General features: G+C 39.6%; 1 protein-coding gene across 5 annotated transcripts; it reads left to right on the top strand.

Moving 5' to 3' along the window:
- The first annotated feature begins 2000 nt into the window (after positions 1-2000).
- On the top strand, positions 2001-15517 carry LOC147260356 (uncharacterized). 5 transcript variants are annotated; one of them, XM_086206910.1, is made up of 12 exons: positions 2024-2076; positions 3529-3606; positions 3695-4251; positions 5360-5436; positions 5669-5749; positions 5857-5916; positions 6013-6102; positions 6217-6321; positions 10379-12248; positions 13690-13854; positions 14535-14669; positions 14890-15517. In XM_086206910.1, the coding sequence occupies exons 3-12, from the start codon at positions 3939-3941 to the stop codon at positions 15183-15185; spliced, it is 3192 nt and encodes a 1063-aa protein (XP_086063036.1). In that variant the 5' UTR covers positions 2024-2076; positions 3529-3606; positions 3695-3938; the 3' UTR covers positions 15186-15517. The 5 variants fall into 5 exon arrangements, with proteins under 5 accessions (XP_086063034.1, XP_086063033.1, XP_086063037.1 ...); XM_086206908.1 differs by having other exon boundaries at positions 2001-2076; positions 3529-4251; positions 6052-6102; XM_086206907.1 differs by having other exon boundaries at positions 2001-2076; positions 3529-4251.
- Positions 15518-20079: the final 4562 nt, after the last annotated feature.

The following is a 20079-nucleotide window of genomic DNA, read 5'->3' as shown; positions in this document are numbered from 1 at the left end:
AGGGTTGAGCTCTCTTACAGATCTGGCGAGTGTTTCATCCAAGGACAATTTGGATAACAGAAAAATGGACTGACAAAGCCGCCACTATCTCCGCCACACCATCACCTGGAACCCTGGAGAACAGGAAACAACCCTGACACTGCCCCACAAATCAGCCAGGCACGAACCGGTTCATGAAACCTACAAATTGGGGGATAAAGCTAATGGTGTTGGCTGACTCAATCAATGGTTACACAATCATTTTTCACATTTTTGTGGGCAAAACATACACCATGCATGAGCTCTCATATGATGTTGTGATGCACCTGATTCAGCCGTCATACCTTTGCATCAGCTACCATGTTTACATGGACAATTTTTACACAAGCCCCAAGTTTTTCCTTGACTTGGCCAACATGAAGTTTAGAGTCTGTGGAACATACAGGGACAACAAAGGGCATCCAACTGGGATAGAAAATGCTCTGATCAGAAAATCAGAGAGGAGCGCAGTGAGATGGATCAGGGAGGGCTCCCTGGTGTTTGTGAAATGGATGTACACATGGGAGGTGGAGGACTTCCAAGCTGAACTGATGTCCCAGCTGTTCATTTCCTGTTGCCATTGCTATGGTAATGGACTTGTGAACACTGCCACTGGGTGGACAAAAAAGAAATGTCACTCCGTGGAAGTGCAAATCCTGCGAAATGGGTCTGTGTCTCATTGGGGACAAAAAAATGCTTTGCGGAGAGGCATAAACTGAATGGAAAAACATTTAACTGTTTTGATTACATCTCAGACTGATCTTATATATTACCTTTTGCACTATTTAAAACTCTGGGAATTAGTGTTGTCATGATACTGGATTTCACACTTTGATACAATATTTTGAGAAATAACGATATTCTATTTGATTTTCGATACTAACCAACCACTCAGAAATTAGTTCAAAAATGTTTTATATTTAAAGAAAAATAAAGAACTTTATTCTTGAAGAAGAGAACTTTTCAAAGTTATTCCTTACACATAACAGTATGCAGATAAGTTTTAATATTGTAACCTACCATCGATTAGCTTTAGCTACCGCTCGTTAACAAGACAGCACGCTAAAGTAAACACCGATAGATGTGATAACTCTAGGCAACACATACTTCAAGTTATACTGTTACGGGTGTCTGTCTTGGAGGTGCTTTGCTACATTTGTCAGTTCGCTCCTTTTATCGACAGAGTTCTGTTGCATCTCTTGCATATCAGCTTGCTGCTGTCCTTTGGCTTTCCTTGTTCGGCTCGCTCCTCAGGGCAGCACTCTGTGCGTGTGTGTGTTGGTGGCAGTGGCACATGTGTAAACCAAGGAGGCAGTAAGAGTCGTACATCGATACTATGGAAAAGTCATTTAGTACCATTTTGTACCGTTTTTATTTTTAGGGCCTGAGCCTGAAGGTACTTCAGGCGAAGACCCTATTATGTTTTTTAATATTATTATTATTTTTTATAATCAACAAAACGATATTTTTGACAACTCTGCTGGGAATACAAAGCACTGGTGTATAATTTGTTAATAGTTTGTTTTGAAGAAAGGTTTACAAAATGCCCATTTTAGTATGTTCACATTTGCAACTCATTTTTACCTTTCCAGGTTCCAAATCCATTCATATTTGTGGTGTTTATTGTAATCAATAGTATATTTTGTCGATTTGGTGATTTTTGTGTGTTTTTAGGCCAATATGTCAATAAAATAGGTTAATGTTAATTAGCAGTTATCAGATAATTTAGGCCAAGTGGTGCTGAAAAAAAGATATCCAACTTGGGCATGGTAAACTCTTGTTGAATATAAAGACAAGATCAAAAGTATTCAAAAATGGTCAAAATATGTTCAGATCTCTGAGGGTTTTAAGGCTGAACACATGTTGTTACTGACACATTGATTTATTCCGCGAAAAAAAAGTTTTCTCTTTTTTAAAGTTTGAGATATGTTTTTAGAGCAGCCTAGATAATGCTCTTATTCTGAAAAACGGAACCTCCAAAACGGAAATTTATGTGCTTCCGGAGAGCTGACCTACTGCATGGTAAACAAAGGCCGCTGCTCTCGGTGATGTTTATGGGTATGTTTGCATGTGTTCAAAGACTTACAATGAAAATCAAATTTTTTTTCTATATGTAATTTTCATTATACTGTCTTTAAGTTGGGTGGTCACGGAAACCTCGGAAAAGCTTCTGCCGAGCATGCGGCTAACTGATAATCAATACAAAGTCAACGGGAACCCCACAATGATAAGCTAATGTTACAATTTAGCGATTTGATCACAGAAACAAGTTAGTTTTAATTGCTAATTTTCTGTTGTGGAAATACATGTGAATAGGTTTAGGGGGAAAAGAACTGACTGTTCTATCTGGAAAATATTTTGATTCTGGGTGATATTGATCAGGAGTCTGTCCATCAAAACTTGGGGTGAACGAAATTTTCTTGAAAAGAGAAACTGAACTCCAGCTTTTTTGTTTAATGATGGACGCTCGTAGAGACGTTTATCCGTGAGACTATCTTTAAATCTTAAGAAACATACAAACAAACCATAAAGAAACATCCAGTCTCTTACATGGCTAGGTAGTTGCCACGGGAGGCTCTGAGAAAATTACACTACATGTATTTAGCTCGAGTCGGTGTAAAAAGTCTTGTTGGGATTATTATGTGCAATATAGAATTCAGTAATCAATTGTTATGAGTTAACGAGTTTGGTAAAGAAGACTTGATGAGGACAAATTAGTCACTAATAACTGATAACTTTATTAAATCATGCCAGAACAAAAGAAATTTCATAAATGTATGTGAAAAGAGCTTTCTAGTTTCAAACTGTACATACATCATTTCACACAAAGTTCAAACAATTAAAAAGTAGAAATGAGAAAAAAGCCTGTTTGACTAGAGGAGGACTTCGGTAATAATATTTTAAATAATGTAGCCTTAATAAAAATATTATTCATCCATCCATTTTCTGTATTGCTTATCCATTAAGGGTCGTGGGGCTGGAGGCTATTCCAGCTGATATTGGGTGAGAGGTGAGGTTCATCCTGGATGGATTGCCAGTCCATTGCAGGGTCATCAGGAGCAATGAGGGGCTCAGTATCTTGTTCAAGGATATTTCGACATGGTCACCGAGGGTAGACAGGCTTGAACCAGTGACTCTTCAGTTGCTAAACGGCCACTCTACTTCTGACCCATGCCGCCCCTGAAATTTAACAAAAAAGTTGTTGGGTTTTTTTTTGTGCAAATGTCTTCACGAGGGCATCTTGGACTACACTAGGGTGATCCTAGAGTCCCATAATAATTTTTTTTGATTGTTCAATGTTTGTGGGTTTTTTTATATTTAGTTTGTTTATAATAGATTTTTCCAATTGAAATCTCTATCTGACACCACACTCATGCTTCTTTTATGTTTGCATCTTTAACCATACTGAATCAAGATGGTTGTTTTGAACGTTAGGACTCTAATGATAATAGAAATTCAACTGCACAATGATACTGATGATCAGTTGCGGATGTTGCGCTGTTTTGCCAGGCCCTGTCTCCAAGGAAGTAACAAACTTGAAGAAATAGACCCCAGTGGTTATGGAAGAGAATGGACTACCTGACCGCAGTAAGAGCCGTATACCCTGTGAGTCATGGGTGGGCCAAAACTGGCCCACAGCTTCAACTGAAGGGTCTCTCCTCAACTCTCTGTCTAGCTCACAGCATCTCAGCCCGGACTTGTCTTCAGTCCAGAGACCCCCCTACAACCACATACATGCATCTAACCAGAACTGCCTCAGCACCTTATCGTCGATAACCAGCAGTCATCAGACAGCCCTGTACAAATCTACTCTGATTAGCAGTAACTTGTCATCTACTTCACTTTTTGCCAATGCTGTTATCCCGAGTGCATCTCACAGTCTTTCTTTTGCTCAGCCAAGTCCTCACACTCGAGCATCAATGCTGTTAGCTGCTAACCATGGCAAAAATGTTACCCTGCAACCTCATCTCCAAACAGACCAAGTATCACATCTACCATCCCATAACTCTTACAAATCATCATTTCAACCTCCATTAGTCAATCAGGAACTTGAAGGCATCCCCATTAATCTGCCATCATGTCGACAAGTAAATCAAGAACAACAGAGCATGGCTCAAACTACTTTTGAAGGAATAAATATGGACTCTGCCAGTGTGGCAGGGTATACTGGTAGCCATTCTCCGGCTACTCCTTTGGAACGGCCTCAGTGGACACAGCCATCACATTGCAGAGGTAAGGGTTTTTTGCAATGCCAGTGCATTAAAGGTGGCTTGCAAAATTTGAATGTTGGAAAAAGTAAAAAACAGATATCAGGGGCATTGAGTTACGCGTAGCCATCAGACTTCCTGTCTGAAAGATGAAACAGAGTTTAAAAAACTAAAATGTGCGAAAACAAATTTTTAATTTAGAACATTTCATTACAGATATCTAATAACCAAATTGTCCTATCAAAACTTCTGATGGCTTCTCATTCTTCAAAAGATTAATGCTGCAGTTTTGATCCGAACCATTATGTCAGCAGATTGAACTCGTAAATAAAGAGATGATGGTACAAGAGAAATTAAGAAATTACATCAATATCACAATAAAATGATCAAATGCTATGAGTTTACTAGCTTGGTTATGAAGACAAAATATTCACAAGTAACTGATCATTTTGATATGTGTATTTTTTTAATGCATACATACAAACTTAAACCAGCATTGAGAAACAAGTAAAGCTGACAAAAAAAAACTAACACCAACAAAAGTATACTTAAATATATTTCTACATTTGTACAACGTTAGTAAATTAAATAATTGTTTTTTTTTTCCATATAAATTGTTTTATATAACTGCACTGGCTGACAGTACAATTTGATTAATCATGCAGCACTAATACAAACTAATAAACAGATTGTCATGCTTCATTACCCTTTAAACGGATTCCTTAAAAGTACCCCTCTATTAAAAAGGTTTGTTTGATGTAGTTCAACTTGAATGTTTGACCTTCACTGTGCAGAATGATGTAAAACCAAGTTTTGTTGCTGTAATCAAACTGTACTCTTGATTATTTTATTGAAAAGCGGTAAAGCTAAAGATGCATGACTTCTGCAGCATACATTTTGTATGATCAAGTCAAACTCTAGAATTGTTTGACAGAATTGTCCACATGGATTTAACGATCCCCTCCACAGATATAATAAGATATATAAAATTCCTCCGGATAATTAAGAAAAGAACATTTTGTGTCACCACAGCACTGCTGATGGGCATCTCTTACATGTACAAAGAAGTGGTGAATATGTTGCTGAAAACATACTTGAACTTCTGTTATCTGACTGGCTTGTTCTTTCTTTAGGAGCCACAAATCAGTCTGTCCTGGATGGAGCTGGTCACCCAAACAAAATTCAGTCTCAACAGGGGAGCCTGATTCTGGTGAGACTCACATCAACCAGTAGAATTTTGTTCCGTTTGGTGGAGCATTTTTGTTGTTAAGTGGTCTAAAATTTGGCATCTGTAGCAGTGCTTTTTACATATCCAAGGACAAATACATCTTGTTCCTATTGAGCTGTGGTCATTGAATTTAGTGATGCTGTACTGATGCAAAGCTGTTTTTTTAACCCACCTTAGCTGTGCATGTTTTGATTGAAACATCATCTCCTTTTAGGCAAGTACGGAAACGCGACGTTCTGTAGTGTTACATCAGCGTATGCTTCTTCTCAAACAACTGGCAGACTTGGATAAACTTGTAAGTGTTATATTTCTTTGATGGTTTCCATTCAGTAGCAGTATGAATTGTTCGAATCCAATCGTCATCAAAGAGACCTTAAGTGATCACTTTGTCCCTCCATTAAGCTGGAATTATTACCTCCAGATGACAGCAGCAATGGGCAGTCACCGCACACAGCTGGTCAAGTGAGTTTTTTTTATACTGTGGAATGCAATGAAGTCACCTCATCTGTCAAATATATGCAAAAATCACAATACACCCCTTTTTGTCCATTGTTATAGTCTCCTCCATCAATGAATGATTCTTCTCAATGTGAACAGAGTAAAGCCAGCGATCTACAGCATGAACATCTGACAGCAGCAAAGACAAAGGTGCCACCTGGTCAGATTATTGACTGTATAAAAGACTTCCTGTAGATTGTATACTTTATGCTATTTATAAGTGATAATCATAGTCCAATTCCATGTCTCTCCATTGCTTTTCAGTCACATTCACTTCTTTCATCTGACTGTTCGTCACTAGCATCCTTAAATGAAGAGATTGAGACCGGTGATACATTGGATGATCCAACATCTACTGCAGAATTGGAGGTAGAGGAACCTATAAAATTCCATACTTATGAATCCCTAATGTGGTCAAAATCAATATTTTTAGTGATAACAAGCATGCTCACTTCACAAGGAACTGTGTTGAGAAGAATTGTGCACCAGTTCATCAGCTTGTGTGTTCGAAAAGTCCATTTTACCTGGGAAGGATCCACCTGAGTGATGTTACCCGAAGTGTTTCTGTGGCCACCATGATGAGAGCTGTTGAATTCTGCAAAATTTTTAGGACAGGAGATCCAATGTTTCCTGGTTTAGCTCCGTTAACATTGGATACACTGGCACAACCTTTCTGAAATGAGAGGAGTTAATGGTATCCCATAACCTCTTTCTGCAGCAACTTTAAAAATTATGCACAACTCTGCTGGTTACCAAAACAAATTATCAAAACGGTTGGCGGTAGAAACTCCAGTCATTGTATATTTGACACTTTATCTAAAGCTTTGTTCAACTACTTTGATTAAACAACATCAACAACAAATTTATTTATTTTCTTGTGAATTTACAAATGTAAATCCATGTTCTGTTCATCAGCGATCTGCAGGCAACATTTTTTTACTTGCCATTCCAAAACATATTTCCTAAGCTAAAAAGCAACCAGTGTTTCCTCTGGAGAGTAAAACTGCAGTTTTTAGCTCTACTGATCGCATCGTGTTGGAAAATATTCTCAGTCATCCAGGGGTCGATTTCAAAAAGCAGGTTTAGTGAAAACTGAGTTAGTTGAGTCGACGTTTACAGAAACTCTGGGTTTTCTGTTTCACAAAGCCGTTTCACCTTTATACCCCTTTCACACTGCACCAAAAACGCGGGTCAAGGCGGGTTTTTTGGCAGTGGGATAGGGTTGACTTGGCATTTCAACCCGCATCGACTGACTCACCAAGCGACCCGGGTGTTTAGCTGCTTGGCTCGGCTCGCCTGCAGTGTGAAAAAGGCAACCCGCATTGTCTCAGGTTTCACGCAACCTTCCTGTCGCATCCTGATTTTGTCACTGTGCCGCCTGTCAGGCTTCGCCTGTAGCTTCTTCGGCTCCCTTCCAGACTAGCTAAAAACTCCATCCTCCTTCGCTGCATTAGCACTTGGACATTTTCCAATCTGCGCTGAGTTTGTTTGCTTTGCAAAAGAGACAACATTGCACTGCACGCATCAACAATGCTAACGACATCCATGTTGTCGTTTGTTGACATCTTAATGTTCCGCCGCACGTTTATGTGTAATGATGACGTTGTCAGCACGATGACGTACAAGAGAGAAAAACACAGGCACGCAGCCCTCACAGCGGGAATTCAGACCTGGGTCTTCTGGAAGCTTGAATGCGCCCTAATGCCGAGCAAACGTGGGTCCCAAAAGCCGAGTTGACATGCGTTTTTTAGTGTGAAAAGGGTATTAGTTAGTTACCCTGGCAACGTGCTCAATGAACCTAACCTGCTTGCTGGCGGGTTTTCCTCAACTAACTTGCAGGTTCTCCTCCTCTTTATCTTAGCCCTGCAGACTGACAGCAGTCACAAACATGGCATGTCCTTTTCTGGAATAGTCCATTGATATAGAACCACAAATACTTGACAGAAATTTCCGTTAGGAGAGGATTATTAGACCATTCATCCATCCATCCATTGTCTTCCACTTGTTCCTGTTAAGGGGAGGCTGGAGCCTATCCCAGCGGCTACAGGTGGGAGGCGGGGTTCACCCTGGACAGGTCACCAGTCCATTGCAGGGCCAACACATAGAGACAGACAACCATTCACACTCACATTCATACCTACGGTCAATTTAAAGTTCCCAATCAGCCTCGTCCCCTCTTGATGTCTTTGGATGGTGGGAAGAAGCTGGAGTACCTGGAGAGAACCCACACAGGTACAGGGAGAACATGGAGACTCCACACAGAAAGATCCTGTGCTGGAGCAGGGACTCAAACCCATTGCCGCCAATTATTAGACCTTGTTGAGATATTTTTCATTTCTCGATAATTATTAGATCAAGCATTCCTGTTTCTCTGCACAGTCTAGATGCTACAATCTAGATAATGTACGGATGTTGCTTTTGAATAGAAAATGTTAAATATTGCATGTTTTGGGATGGCTCAAAGTGTAAGTTTGCTTTTTTTTGCTTAGCTAAATATCACACGTTGAATGTAGTCACTTAATACTGTTTAGTTAGGTAGATCGAGAGCAAGCTAACCAACATGGCACAATATTTGTTTTGAAATTATACTATACGTGTTTGAAAAATGTTTTTAAATTTGATCTTTATATGCTGCCAAGTGCGCTTTGTGCCTGTTTGGGTGCACCTGCACGCACAAATACACAGAGAATATAAATGTTGTATAAGTAGATCACTTGGAATATCACACATCACACATTGACTCGAGCAGCAATTTTCTGCCGTGCAAGCTCCTGTTCTTTCCCAGCTCCTTCGGTATTGTTTCTTTTCTTTTTTTTGGAACATGTGCTCATATTCGTTATGTGCATACATTAATATATCCTAACTCCCCTTGGGAGATGTTGATCATCCTGAAGGGAAGAAGTCTTTTGATAAACAACAAATATCAATTAGAAGACACAGTTAATAAATCAGCTTTAAAGAACGGCTTCTTCACTGTGTTGTTAGAGGTTTCTATCATCAATGAAGCCTTGTGCATCATTTCGCACGGCATGTAGAGGAGACACTAATCATTTCTGATGCAGTCATTTACTTGTTCATGCAATAATAATAAGTTTCTTTCGTTTGACTTTCAAAATGTTCAGCTCCCAGGTTAACTGTAGATGTTAGGCAGCTGCTCAAAGAGGCATTACTGCTGCAGCCACATGATGTTGACTCTTAAAATGATATATTACAGTAGATTTGTACATTAACATGCCTGTCTGTCATAAATATGTCAAGTAATTCGTACAAAACAATGGGGATACATGATAAATACTGTATGATTCATTGGAATATGAGTGGGAGCAAACATTTTCAATGTAATGATCATTTTGTTTCATGTTGTGACTCACTTTCTAGTTCATTTTCAACTGTGCTAATGAAGTCGTGCTTTTATTGCAAAAAACGGTGAAGAATCTAAGGAGTACAGTGCATAGTTTATCTATAGAAAATTGAAACTTAAGGAGGCAGACGCGTCAATAATGTGCACTGGTGTTTCATGACTGTGCAGAAGGATTCACTTGGCATTGCTGTTGCCCTGTCCTGTCTCTCTTGAAACACCCTATCCACTTTTCCTTGACCCCATGACATTTTTCATCAGACTTAAGGAAGAGTGGATTGGAATAAGGGATAGGAGGGACTTTTTTTAATGCACCCTGTGTCAGAAGAAAGACCACCCATCAGTCATTGCACCTCACATGAGCAAAAATCTCTATTATGGCAAGGAAACCAGCTATTGTTGACCTTAAAATTACTGTCCCAATAAAGCTAAGTAACATTGATTCAGCTGATAGCCATGTAAACTCAGTATTGAAAAAAATGGTAAAGTTAGTTGTCAGTGTTTCTGTCAGCTGTGGTATCTACACATTTGCCAAGGTCAAATCATAAGCCAGCCTTCTATTATATGCAGATCCATAGGAGACTAACCATCGAGAAAAGATTAAATGACAACTTTTTGAAACTTTGTCTCTCATATCAGTAGTGATTAGTTAGACATGTCATCAGTACCGCCACATATTGGTTTTCTTCAATTTACTGGTTCAATGGAAGATGTTAATTTCAATTTTTCCTCCGGTCTCTTCTTTGCTTTCATCAGTGATGAGGAAACAACAATACATCTATGATTTATGGGCTTTTCTGTATGTTTTGGAGATGAAGAGCAGTTTAAATTTTTCAAATTCACAATGTTTATATGTGTTTTTCAGTAGGTACAAATTGTGAATGTCATTTAGACATACATATAATATCAACATGAGCAAATATCACCTGCTGGCCAAAATATTGTGCATCCTGACCTGTGATAAGTCTTTCTCTAGCGATATTATTTATGTGTACTGATCAGGATTATATATTCTACCATTACAAACTGATGGTGATTGCATTTCTATGTATGTGTCTTTTTTTCCAGGGAAAAGATGACGCCTCGGCAGACTCTGCAGATGACAGTGACCCTGATTACTTGCCAAACAGTGATGTTGACTTCTCAGATCTGATGTCTGACTCGGACAGTGGCTCCTTTGATGAATCCAGCCATAGCAGTTTCTCCATCTCAAGTGAAGAAACACATCTGGAATCCTCTCCTTCAAGGAAAAAAAAGGCAACATCAGAAGGGTCTTCGTTAAAAAAACAATTGGGCGCTCCCATGAAAAAGAGATGCCTAAAGAATCAGAAGTCCTCAACCATTGTGTTGCCATGTTTAAATTCTAAACAGCAACGTTTTTATGACAGAAGGAATTATTGTTTGTTTTGCTCCAAGCCGGTGTCTAAAATGGCAAGACACCTTGAGTCAATCCACAGTGACAAAACAGAGGTTGCAGCTGCATTCCAGTATCCTAAAAGCTCAAGAGAAAGACAAAAGATATGGATAAGACTAATAAATCAAGGAAACTTTGCTCATAATAAAGATGTTTTGAGGACAGGTAAGGGACATCTTGCTGTCCGAAAACGACCGAAGAAAACAAAGCACGCCGAAGACTTTCTTCACTGTCTTTACTGTCAAGGTCTTTATGGGAGGAAAGCTTTGAGCAGGCATATGAAGATGTGCCCAGAGAAGGTGAGGAATGATGATGAAGCACAGATTGGACGGAAACGGATTGCAATGCGTTGCGTTCTCGAGACTTTAGGAGACCTTGGTGTGAGTGATGGTTTTAAGGGCATTCTGTCACAGATGACATACAATGATGTGACGCAAGTTGTCATGAGCGACAAGATTATCTTGCAGTTTGGTGAACAAATGTTTAATCAGCATGGAGCCGATGTGAAGAGGCATGATTATATTCGACAAAACCTGCGTCAGATTGCAAGACTTGTGCTCGAGGCTCGAAAAGTAACCCCTTTGAAGAAGCTTGAGGACTTCTTTCTCCCCTCAAGCTTCCCACATGTTGTGGCCGCTGTGAATGTCTTGGCGGGCTACGATCCGAAAAGCAAAACATACAGCATTCCTTCACTTGCCATCAAGCTGGGCTACCACCTACAGAAGGCTTGCAATATTGTTGAGATGAATGCCACAAAGTCCGGAAAAACAAAGCTTACAGAGTCTGCACGAAACTTTCTTGCTTTGTACCAGAAACAATGGAACAAACTGATTTCCTCAGGCGCAATAACAACTCTCAAAGAAACAAAGCTGAACACTGAGAAGAAAGTGCCATTTGCCCAAGATGTAAAGCGCTTGAATTTCCACATGGAGAATGTTCATGTTCTTGCTGAGGAAAAGCTGGGTGACAGTCCCACTCCTGAAAACTATGCTGCACTGGCCAGGGTAGTACTTGCCAGGACGATCATTTTTAACAGGAGGAGAGCTGGTGAGGTTTCAGCGATGAAGCTTACCGCATTTATGTCACGGAAAAAGGCAAACCCACATGAAGATGTGAATTTATCTATTTCTGATTTGGAAAAAAACATGTGTGGGTTCCTCACCAGAGTTGAAATACGGGGAAAGTGTGGGAGAATTGTTCCAGTTTTACTAAAACCCTCATTTCTGTCAGCTTTGGAGCTCTTGATAAAGGTTCGTGAGACATGCGGTGTCCCGAGCGCAAACACCTTCTTGTTTGGCCGACCAAATGCGCTGTCTGCCTACAATGGTTCTGACTGCATCCAAAAATATGTTAAGGAATGTGGAGCTAAAGACCCTAAAGCACTGACCTCAACGAAGATCCGGAAGCATTACGCAACAATGATACAGCTCATGAACCTGGATAAAAGTGAGGCTGACAAAGTACTAGGTCTGAACAATCAAGTAAGATTACTGCAAGACAACAGCGGCATTCATTTGGATGATGGTAAGAATGCCAAACATTCCAGCGAAGATTTTCTTATTTTAGGATTCATTGCAGAATTTTAAAGCCTGTACTTGTGTGTTTCAGAAACACGCAGCATTTTTAGCTTGAAGTAACCTACATGGTTAGTCCACTGATGTACGAAGGAGGAGAGGGTGGTGTACCGCTGTTTCTGTGCTATTTGATTTGAGCTCAGTGGGCACAAAACTCTAAGAGAGTCTAGATGTTTAATTCAGAGTTCTCATATAAAACAGTAGGCTACAGGATGTTTATGCAAGACGCTGAGAAGAGAAGGAGCTTTCCTGTCTGAATCAAGATCCTAATGATCTATTTGTTGTCATTTCTTCAAACGGCTTTTCACCCACACATGCAAGTATTATGCATCAGCTCACCCCATAATAACATCACTGCAGGTCCTCATTGTGAGTGGATTGTTTTTTAGATTAGTAATTCTTATGACATGCCCATTTAAAGGCCAATTCATGGTTTCTGTGTCCATCCTGTGTGGTTTGTAGACCTGCACAGATATGGATGGATGATCTGCACACAGATCAATATTTGTGACCCCACCGTGTGTAAAGCCTGCCAGTTTGCCTGCTCCAGCATAGCTATTCCACCTCCACCAAGCTCTATGGGCCTTGCCAACAACCCTTTGGTTGCTAGATGGCCACTCTACCTTTGAGCAATAACACCCCGAATAGAAAAGAAATACCTTATTTCCGAATTCAAATTTTTGCCTTCTTCTTTGTTTTTATTGTAGTTGAAAAAAAGTTTTGTACACTACACCCCCAACATGGGCTGCTTGATTTTGATTTTTTTTTTTAAAGTAAATGCAGTTATTTTGACTTTTTTTTCCCCAAATTTTCCTCATTTTCATTGGAAAAACCCATGAAAATTGTTAATATAAGTGACTTTTTTGTAAGTCTGTAGAATGTGATGTGTTTGCATTGCATCTCTGGATAGCGCCACAATATTTAATTTAAATAAGTATTTCAGCAAACAATTAACTGTCCTTTTGCAATTTTGAGTGATTGTACAGCCCTACCCCCAACTTGATCACCAGACTCAGAGCTCATTTTTAGTGTGTAGGGTACAGTGAGTGGACGCACTATGCAGGTAGTATGTAACAGCAAAAGGTTTCATACCCTATAAAGTACGTGAACTTTTTCCGAAAAGGTTTTCAAAAAAAACATCTTGATCCAGAGTGAACATTCTTAATGAAATTAAGTTAAAAAAAAGTTTTTTAAGTCAGTATAGTGACTGCTGTTAAGTGGTCTTTGACAGCCATTGACTCTTCAGCAAGGCGAAGATTTGGTCAGGGGTGCTGAACTGTCGATCATTTTGTGCTCTGGCTTTTTTGCACAAATAAAAAAAAAACTGAAGAGGTGTGTTTCGATGGATGGGATGTGTGAAAGAAGAATTAATCTGTATTTCTTGTATGCAGTGAGACGAGAGCATGCAGGTGGACCACAAGCTGCATCGTGGGGTCAGAGTGAGCCTCCTGGTGCACACTATGGACAAGCAGGTTGTTATCATGACCAACCACATGGGGAAACAATGGGCACCAGTATGGGTGGAACTCCTAAATCTGTGGACCCTAACAACAAAGGTAGAAATGTAAATCATTAATAATCATTTTATCTTGATTGTTTGCCTTTTAATTGTGGTTCATTAGGGCTGGAGCCTATCCCAGCAGCTACGGGCGAGAGGCGGGGTTCACCCTGGACAGGTCACCAGTCCATCACAGGACCAACACATAGAGCCAGACAACCATTCACACTCACAGTCACACCTACAGTCAATTTAGAGTATCAATCAGCCTCGTCCCCTCTTGATGTCTTTGGACTGTGGGAGGAAGCTGGAGTACCAGAGAGAACCCACGCAGGAACAGAGAGAACATGCAGACTCCACACAGAAAGATCCCGTGCCCAAGCCGGAACTTGAACCCCGAACTTTCTTGCCACGTGCCTGGGCTGGGACTTGAACCCTGAACCTTCTTGCTGTGAGGCGACAGTGCTAACCACTGAACCACTGTGCCGCCGTTTTGAATAATGTTTCAATAAAAATTGTAAAGGAATATGGATGTCGACAGAAGTCCATTGTTGCCTGTATTGTAGCTTGCAGTGCATTGGCCACAGCAGTCTGTGATGTATATTGTCAGCACCCACCATTTAAAGACAAGAGGACTTAGAAAATAAAGAAGAGTATGTGAAGAGGTGTGTTTAGTTTGACGGTGTGTGTGTGTGTGTGTGTGTTAAAGGAGAATGAATCTTTCTATTGTTAATGCAGTGAGATTACAGCATGCAGGTGGACCACAAGCTGAATCGTGGGATCAGAGTGAGCCTCCTGGTGCACACTACAGACAAGCAGGTTGTTATCGTGACCAACCACATGGGGAAACTAACATGGCTGTCAACATCAAGGGTAAGAGTATCAGTCACCAGCAATCATTTTATTGGTCATTTCAAACCAAGTACATGCAACAGTAGGGCCCAATTTGAGCAATACTAAAATTTTCCTCTCAATACAGTGAGAATCCTTCTACCACTAGAGGTCGTTGATTTCTTTTGTCAGAATGATATGTTGTTTTATGTGAGACACTGCTGTTCACATCTCTTTCTCTCCACTGTTCTCTCTCACGCAGGCTCTCACAATAAGAGCAAACAGAAATGGGAGGAGGTGGAAGTTTCTGCTGTAGAACGACACATGATGCGTTTCATTCAAGGACACAAGGTGCCGCAGAAGAGTGACTGTATTCAGTGTCTTGAGGCTGAGCCCCAAGCACTGAGGACACGGTCATGGAAAGGTGTAAAGGACTATGTTAGAAACCGGATCACGGCCCTAAAAAGACAAAGTGGAACCCCTCAAGCTTCATGCACAAACAGTACCTGGAATGATGAGTTGGAATCACAGAGGACTGAACATTTTCAGCAGTTTTAGATGCAGTATAGGATTATTGATCATTTCAAGTCCTCACCCTGCCCTCAATGTCATTCACAAGTTAACGTCTCAAACAACATTGTGTGCATTTCTTTCCTTCAGGATGGTGAGGATTAAATCTATCTAATCCTGCTTGTGTTGGCTGTACATGTTTCCACAAGGTTTTATTGAACTTTGTAATGTTCAGTTGGACAGGAACACTTTACAAATATTGATTAGCTGTCTGAATTTTTATGCTTGAAATTCTTGAACAGTAATACCTTATTGACTGTATTTTGATATTATTCCACTCTTCTCAAAATATGTACCATAATAAAGTTGCGTTGTTAACTCCCCCCATTTATTGAATAACAATACATGTTACCTTTATTCCACATTTAGAATGGTGATCCTGTTGGGTGTTGGGTTTTAGGGAGTTCTGCTGACTGTCAGGCTAGTTGTTGCTTAATCAGTGCCTGACATGTTGACTGCAGGCAGGAAGATGAAGGAATCTAAAGGCCAAATAATGAATCGCCTTTTTGTGTCACAAAACATTTGTGATCATTACATTTAATCAAGATGTTATGGTATTGTGTTGAGAGCAAACTTAAAAGGGAGAGAAAAATTATGAAGCTCATAAATATTTCTAAGATTTATATATAATTGAAAGGGATAGTACAAATAGGCTGGGGTTTGATGGTAATTCCTGCCAACATTTTGATTGTATGAAGGATTTCTGAAGATAAGATTTTATGGTTTAAACACTTTGTTTGGCAAGAGGGAAATGTGTCTGGAATAAGTCAAGTTCATACTGACTAAAAAAGCCAGGAGACATTGTTGGTTGCTGGCTGGTGAATGAGTCCAGACACCATAGTCCAATTTAACAATGTTTTAAAACTGACTGTTATTTAGCTGATGAAGTGTGTGAACTTCTGGTGGACATGATGTGAGCTCAGTGCTCAAGCACAGTGCTGCAACGGACTCTTCCCTTGGTCATCAGCGTACTGATAGTACACTGGCTAAGCACCTGAAGTGGTAACACAACTGGGCACATACACAGCATTCAGGACACAACTCTTACTTACAACCGTTACTGTATGTTAGAGGATAGTTAAACGGACTCCCTAATGATCGATGATGTAAATGAATTGTTAACCTCTAGATTATTGTCGTGATCACCAATAGTGAGGAATTTGTTGTTAGAGTTGCTCCATACAGACACACGGTCTTTGCATGTAAATTAATCACCCTCTGGCACTGTGATACACACACCTATTCTAGTTTGGTCTCCAGTCTAACTTAGGGTGTCCATGTTTTGATTACCAAAAACCAGGAAATTGGCCCGGCGATAAGATACCCAATGATGCTTGACGTTTACTCAAAGATGCCTTAAAATTTCCGTACATTTAAAGTATGCCTCTTCTGTGTGGATAGAAAATCATTATATTCTGAAATTATTTTGTAATATAAGAAAAAACCAACAGGATGAGCAGGGCATAATGTCAAAACAGGACATGTCCTGGGAAAACAAGACGTTTGGTCACCCTAGTGTAACTCATTCACACTCTTCTTTGTCTCAGACCACATGTGTTCATCCCTGCACTACATGCACATAAACACACACAGACAAAAGAAATTCCTTCTCCGTCACACACCTGCTCACACAAACTCACTCTTCCTAGTTAAATTCTTTAGATTATTAACTTATACCGCTTCTCCTGTTAAGGGTTGCGGGGGGCTGGAGCCTATCCCAGCAGCCCGGCGAGAGGCGGGGGGACCTAGACAGGCCACCAGTCCATCTGCACCACCGTTCCGCCCTTCTATGAGACTAAATTTAGTGAATTGGCTATTTTCCTCTTTTCAAGGTGGTGCCTTATGGTAGATTTAATGCAAATTAAATCCTAATAACTCATTCATTATTTTTAATAACTTTAAAAAAATGTATTGAATTATTGCGATCAATTCCCTGATGCACAACACATGCTACTCCATGAAACAAGAGAAAACACTTTCTGACTTTTACGTTATTGCAATTGAGATTGATTCACTTACAAGAATATATATTGGTGCTTGTTTATCTTATGTTTTTTTTCTGAATTGAACAATTTTGGTGATGGTAAATAGGATATTTGTTGCAACCAATTCTCAATATTTTTGCTGTATCTTGTGTATTTTTTGTTCTGAGCATTTCTAGCACCACTGTGGACGAATGAGTCCAGCTCCATCTGTCTGTGCTCTGCTAGTCATGCTTTACCTGTTTAGTAACCAATGGTGATCTTGCCAAACAATGACCATTTTGAAGCTCTACTTAAAACCTTCGTAAACTCCAACAGTGCAAAAATGTAATTTCTTGCAATTTTTGAAGTGGTCTTAAGATTTTGATCAGGAGTATAATTCGTCTAGCTTTATTTTAAATTAACTCATCAAAAATATAAATGTTACACTATTTTCTCAGACGTGACCCAAAGTTTAATTCTCACAAATTTTGTTCACAAATAACATAAAATCTATTTATATTTGCTAAGGGAATCCATTAATATCAGCGTGCTGATTAAACAGCATGATTAATACACAAGCATAGCGCTGAGTGGTAACATTAAAGGCCTCTCTGAAATGCACAATAAATGTGAATTAACATTCCTCAGGCCACCACCAGCCACTAATGGTGGTGGCCTGAGGAATGTTAATTCACATGCCAATCAAGAGCCTTCCAAACATGCTCTATAGGTGGCATGTCTGGTGAGGATGGAACACGGGGCTGTCATTATCATGCTATGACATGAGGTGATGGTGGTGTATTAATAGCTCTATAATGGTCCTTATCCTCTTAAGCTATCTCTGTGCATCCAAATTTCCATTGATAAAATGTATCAATCTTTGTTGTCCATAGCTCTGACCCTCCCACACACGTGTGGTTAACCTGATGCACCTATGAGCTGCAGTCAGGTCAAGATTGTGTTGAGGACAACAAACTCTTAAATCAGCTTTCCTTTAATGGTTTCTGACAGTTTGAGCAGAACTCCACCTTCCCTGCAGCTGTTCTCTCTTACTCTTACAGGTGAAGAAGCTGGATGTTGGCCATTCTGGACTGGCATGGTTAGACATGGCCTGCGGTCATAAGGCCAGGGGGCACTGCCACATGAAATTAACCTTCACTTGACAAGCAACACCTCTGGTGGACATTCCCGCACATTTAATCTCAGTAATAACCATCATACTGTGGAAATCAGCTATGTTAACAGTCCTGGAGACATCATACCGTATGATGATGACACGTTTGTACACTACAAGTTGTAGCTGATGGCAATCTGTTATACACAGTTGTCAACAACTGCCAGAGATGTATATCACATCCTCTCACATTATTCATTTCCCCCCTTCTTTCTGACCAATTAAACAATCACAGTGAATAAAACCCATCAAGGAATGCAGTACTGATGAGTACATGGCTTCCACAAAAGGGAACTTATTAAAATAGAACTCAAAACATTCAAAAAGGGATCGTTTTTTTTTTGTTTTTTGTTTTTGTTTTTGTTTTTAATTTTAATATTTCGGGCTCTTTGGCAGATTTGGATTTGGTTATTTCAGTCTAGTTGTGATTAAATGTGGCTATCTGCAGGGGGCGTTGTTTTATTGCTGTTGCAGCATGGTACAGTGATGTGTTGCACAGTGTCCTGTTGTGAATTATGATTTGTTTCATTGCAACAGAACAATATTGCATCCACTCATGTTACTGATACAAACTGATGTTTAATTACTGCTGCTGCTTTAGAGAGTTCTTCAACTATGGTATGAAGTTCAAAGGTGAGTTAATGCTTTTGTACCAGCCAAAATATATTTGTTTCGATTTTGTTATTTCTCATAAGTATGTCACTTCTGAGAATTGACACATGGGTGTGGTTTCATGGTGTTTGACAGGTTATTTAAACACAGGTATAGACAGAGACATTGGGGTTTTTAGTGAGCTCTGATAATTTTCTGTTGACCGTTTCACACAGCTCTACTGTCATGTCATCACATCGCTTTTCATTTGAATGCAATTGTTTGGCTTTTTTTTGGTAAATTAATAAATGATCTCTAAACACTCAAGCGGACTGAACGATCTAATGAACGAGTAACAGATGTAAATGCACTTAAAACTCCCAGCAGCCTTTTTTGTTGAAGGAAAGCAGTCACTACTGCTTTGATGATGCTGATGCTAAGTTCTTTCCCTTGAGCGTATCGTGCATCACTTGTTGTAAAGCCTGTGCAAGTTTGGGTGATTGACATTACAAGAGATACACAATACATGTCGACGACAATGAGTTTCAAATGGAGATCACAGAAGTTCCTCCTGAAACCTGTAACTATATTAACCTTTTCATTTTCCTTTTTCCATTGTCTGAATAGGATTTTTGGATCTTCTTTTTTACTTAATTCCCTAAAATAAAATTGGTGATTCACATAAACTCAATCTATTTTAACTTTTTTGGTGTGGCATAAAATTTGTCAGTCTGTACTACAGTTGCTGATGCTCCATAGTTTTTTAAGTCTCAAAATCAATGATTGCTATCAAGTTATTACACAAAGCCGTAGAGGTTGTTGTGGACATTAAACTATTGCATTTACATCTCATAATCATTCATCTTCATTTGTGGAAATAATCCTGTGAATAAATGTACAGACCTTTGTTTGCAACTTTTTGTATATTTTGACACCAGTCCAAAAACCAATGTAAAACCCCTTGTAATTGAGAAAAACCATGGCAATACTGTCGTCTTGGCTGGTCTACAATAATATTCCATCACTGCAGCACTCCATAGTGTTTCAGGATTTTCTTCCTGTCGATAGTTGTGTTGCGTGTAAGAACAAAGTTGTTCAGAACATTTCACAATCAATCTGACTGAGAGGATCACTTAATTCTAAATGAATGTGG

Source organism: Aulostomus chinensis, chromosome 6, assembly GCF_037954235.1.
Source record: "Aulostomus chinensis isolate RoL2024-O1b breed Wild chromosome 6, RoL_Achi_v1.0, whole genome shotgun sequence".
Classification (NCBI taxonomy): Eukaryota; Metazoa; Chordata; class Actinopteri; order Syngnathiformes; family Aulostomidae; genus Aulostomus; species Aulostomus chinensis.
This window is presented reverse-complemented; position numbering and strand designations above follow the sequence as displayed.